The sequence below is a fragment of the Hyalella azteca genome, unplaced genomic scaffold (genome assembly GCF_000764305.2).
Source record: "Hyalella azteca isolate HAZT.00-mixed unplaced genomic scaffold, Hazt_2.0.2 contig5244, whole genome shotgun sequence".
Taxonomy (NCBI): domain Eukaryota; kingdom Metazoa; phylum Arthropoda; class Malacostraca; order Amphipoda; family Hyalellidae; genus Hyalella; species Hyalella azteca.
In genome coordinates, this window is record NW_025935439.1 from 1 (window position 1) to 1,987 (window position 1,987).

Sequence of the window (1,987 nt, forward strand, 5' to 3'; positions counted from 1 at the left end):
GACTTTACAATAGGCACTATGAGGATACAATCTCAGAGAGGGAAAGAATCGGCCTGCTCGATAGAGAAGCTATCGATGGCCTGAGCGTAGGACTTAGCTGTGGACGCTCGGAGGTCTATCCTACAACTGACTCGTGTAGAGCTATCGCGGTCCACCGCGTAGAATCGCAAGCTACGTATGCCAAGACGTACGATCCTTTAAAGCGTCACTGAGGGTGACGTTTGTTAGATAATTAGTCGCTGAAGGCGACTGTCAAGCAATTGCTGACATATTGGGGGTGATATTTGATTGCCCCAAATTGAATTTTGGGGCACACGTCTCTGTGGTGCGTGCAGACTGTCAGAGAAGAATGAACGTCCTTCGGGCCTTGAGTGCTCTGAGGTGGGGTGCATCAAGTCACCTACTGCGGAATGTCTATGTGGCATTTATTCGCAGTAAGCTAGAGTATGGCAGCAGTGTCATTGGTGAGCTGCCCTCTTCCAGCATCAAATCACTTGAAAGTGTACAGAACAGCGCTCTACGGCTCATCCTGGGAGCTCGTCGCACTTCTCCAATTAGGTCCCTAGAGGCCGAAAGCTTCCTGTCCCCGCTTCACCTCCGCTTCCGCTTCCTATTTATGAAAAGGTGTCTTCGCTATGCATATTCTCCAACACAAGCAATATTGCCTGGGCTCCTGGGAATTGACCCCATTAGTGCTCAGATCAACAACTTGCATCCATTTGCAACACATGCTCGTTACTTGTTTCAGTCCATGGGTATTGCTATGCCTCGCCAAGTGAGGACCCCAGCCTTCTCACCAATTCCTCCCTGGATCTCCTTACATAATCAGATATGTCTTGATCCCAGTGGTGGCCTGGCCTTGCCTCATCGTGATAGCTCTTTCTCAACTATACTAGCATACAGGATGGACCAATTTTACTCTGGACACATCCCAATCTACACCGATGGATCTCGTTCTGAGGCCGGGTCTGTTTCTGCAGGTGTATACATCCCCCTGCTTTCAGCTGCAACTGGTTGGCTGTTGTCACCAAGCCATTCAGTGATGGGCGCAGAATTGTTTGCCATATACAAGGCACTGCAGATGACACTCAGTCTAGTTGAGCTACAAAACCGACAGGTAGTGATCTTCACTGACTCAAAGTCATCCCTGCACCTGATCCTTAATACCCGCCATCCTACCTATGCTGCAATAGTATATAGGATTCATGCCCTTCTTCTTCAGAGGGGGCTAAACTCGGTTGCTTTCTGCTGGGTGAAGGGTCATAGTGGAGTTTTTGGAAATGAGGTGGCTGATCGGATTGCTAGCCTGGCGCACAGCAGTGACAGGTCCTCTTGTTCAATACTTTCTTTTGATGAGTCATATGGGCAGCTAGCTCAGGCCTTTAACAGCCACTGGCGTGCATACTGGCAGACTCAGGTTGCTGCTACTGGTTGTGGCCAATTCAGATACAACCTTGATGGATGCATCACTTATATAGATTATAGCTCTCTGACTAGATCTCTGCAGTGTGCGGTGGCCCGCCTTCGTCTGGGCCATGCAGGCGTGGGTGCCCACCGTGCCCGGTTTGGAATNCAAATCTTTTCATGCTTGCAGCAATATTTGCTGGAAAGTGGAGCTGCCTCTCTGATGTAGCTCCAAACTGGGGGTGCTTTCTCCTTCAAATCAAAGAACTTAAAAAAATGTATATATATATATTTTTTTCTTGTTTTTCTTTCTTTTCTTCTTCTTCTTTCTTGTTCTGTTTTGTTTAATTTTTTGGCATACTTGTGCAATTTAGCATGCTGTTAGGGTGCTTTATTACAGCATAAAGCTTGACACACTGTGCACGTTATTATAAGGCATGCTGCATATTGAAAACCTTGCTACATGACCAACTCAATTGTCTGGATGTTAGGTGCATGCTGCATATAAGGTACTTGGGCCATTGAGCCCCTTTGCACGGTGCATAGTCTTTCATCAAAGGAGTGACAGAGACCAGGCTGGGCA

General features: G+C 47.5%; 1 protein-coding gene across 1 annotated transcript; it reads left to right on the forward strand.

The window, feature by feature from the left end:
* Positions 1–299: 299 nt before the first annotated feature.
* On the forward strand, positions 300–1,572 carry LOC108677809 (the record flags this gene model as incomplete). Its single annotated transcript, XM_018166098.2, is given in 1 exon segment — positions 300–1,572. A coding segment is annotated over 1 exon segment (1,223 nt), but the record flags the coding sequence as incomplete, so codon positions are not given.
* Positions 1,573–1,987: the final 415 nt, after the last annotated feature.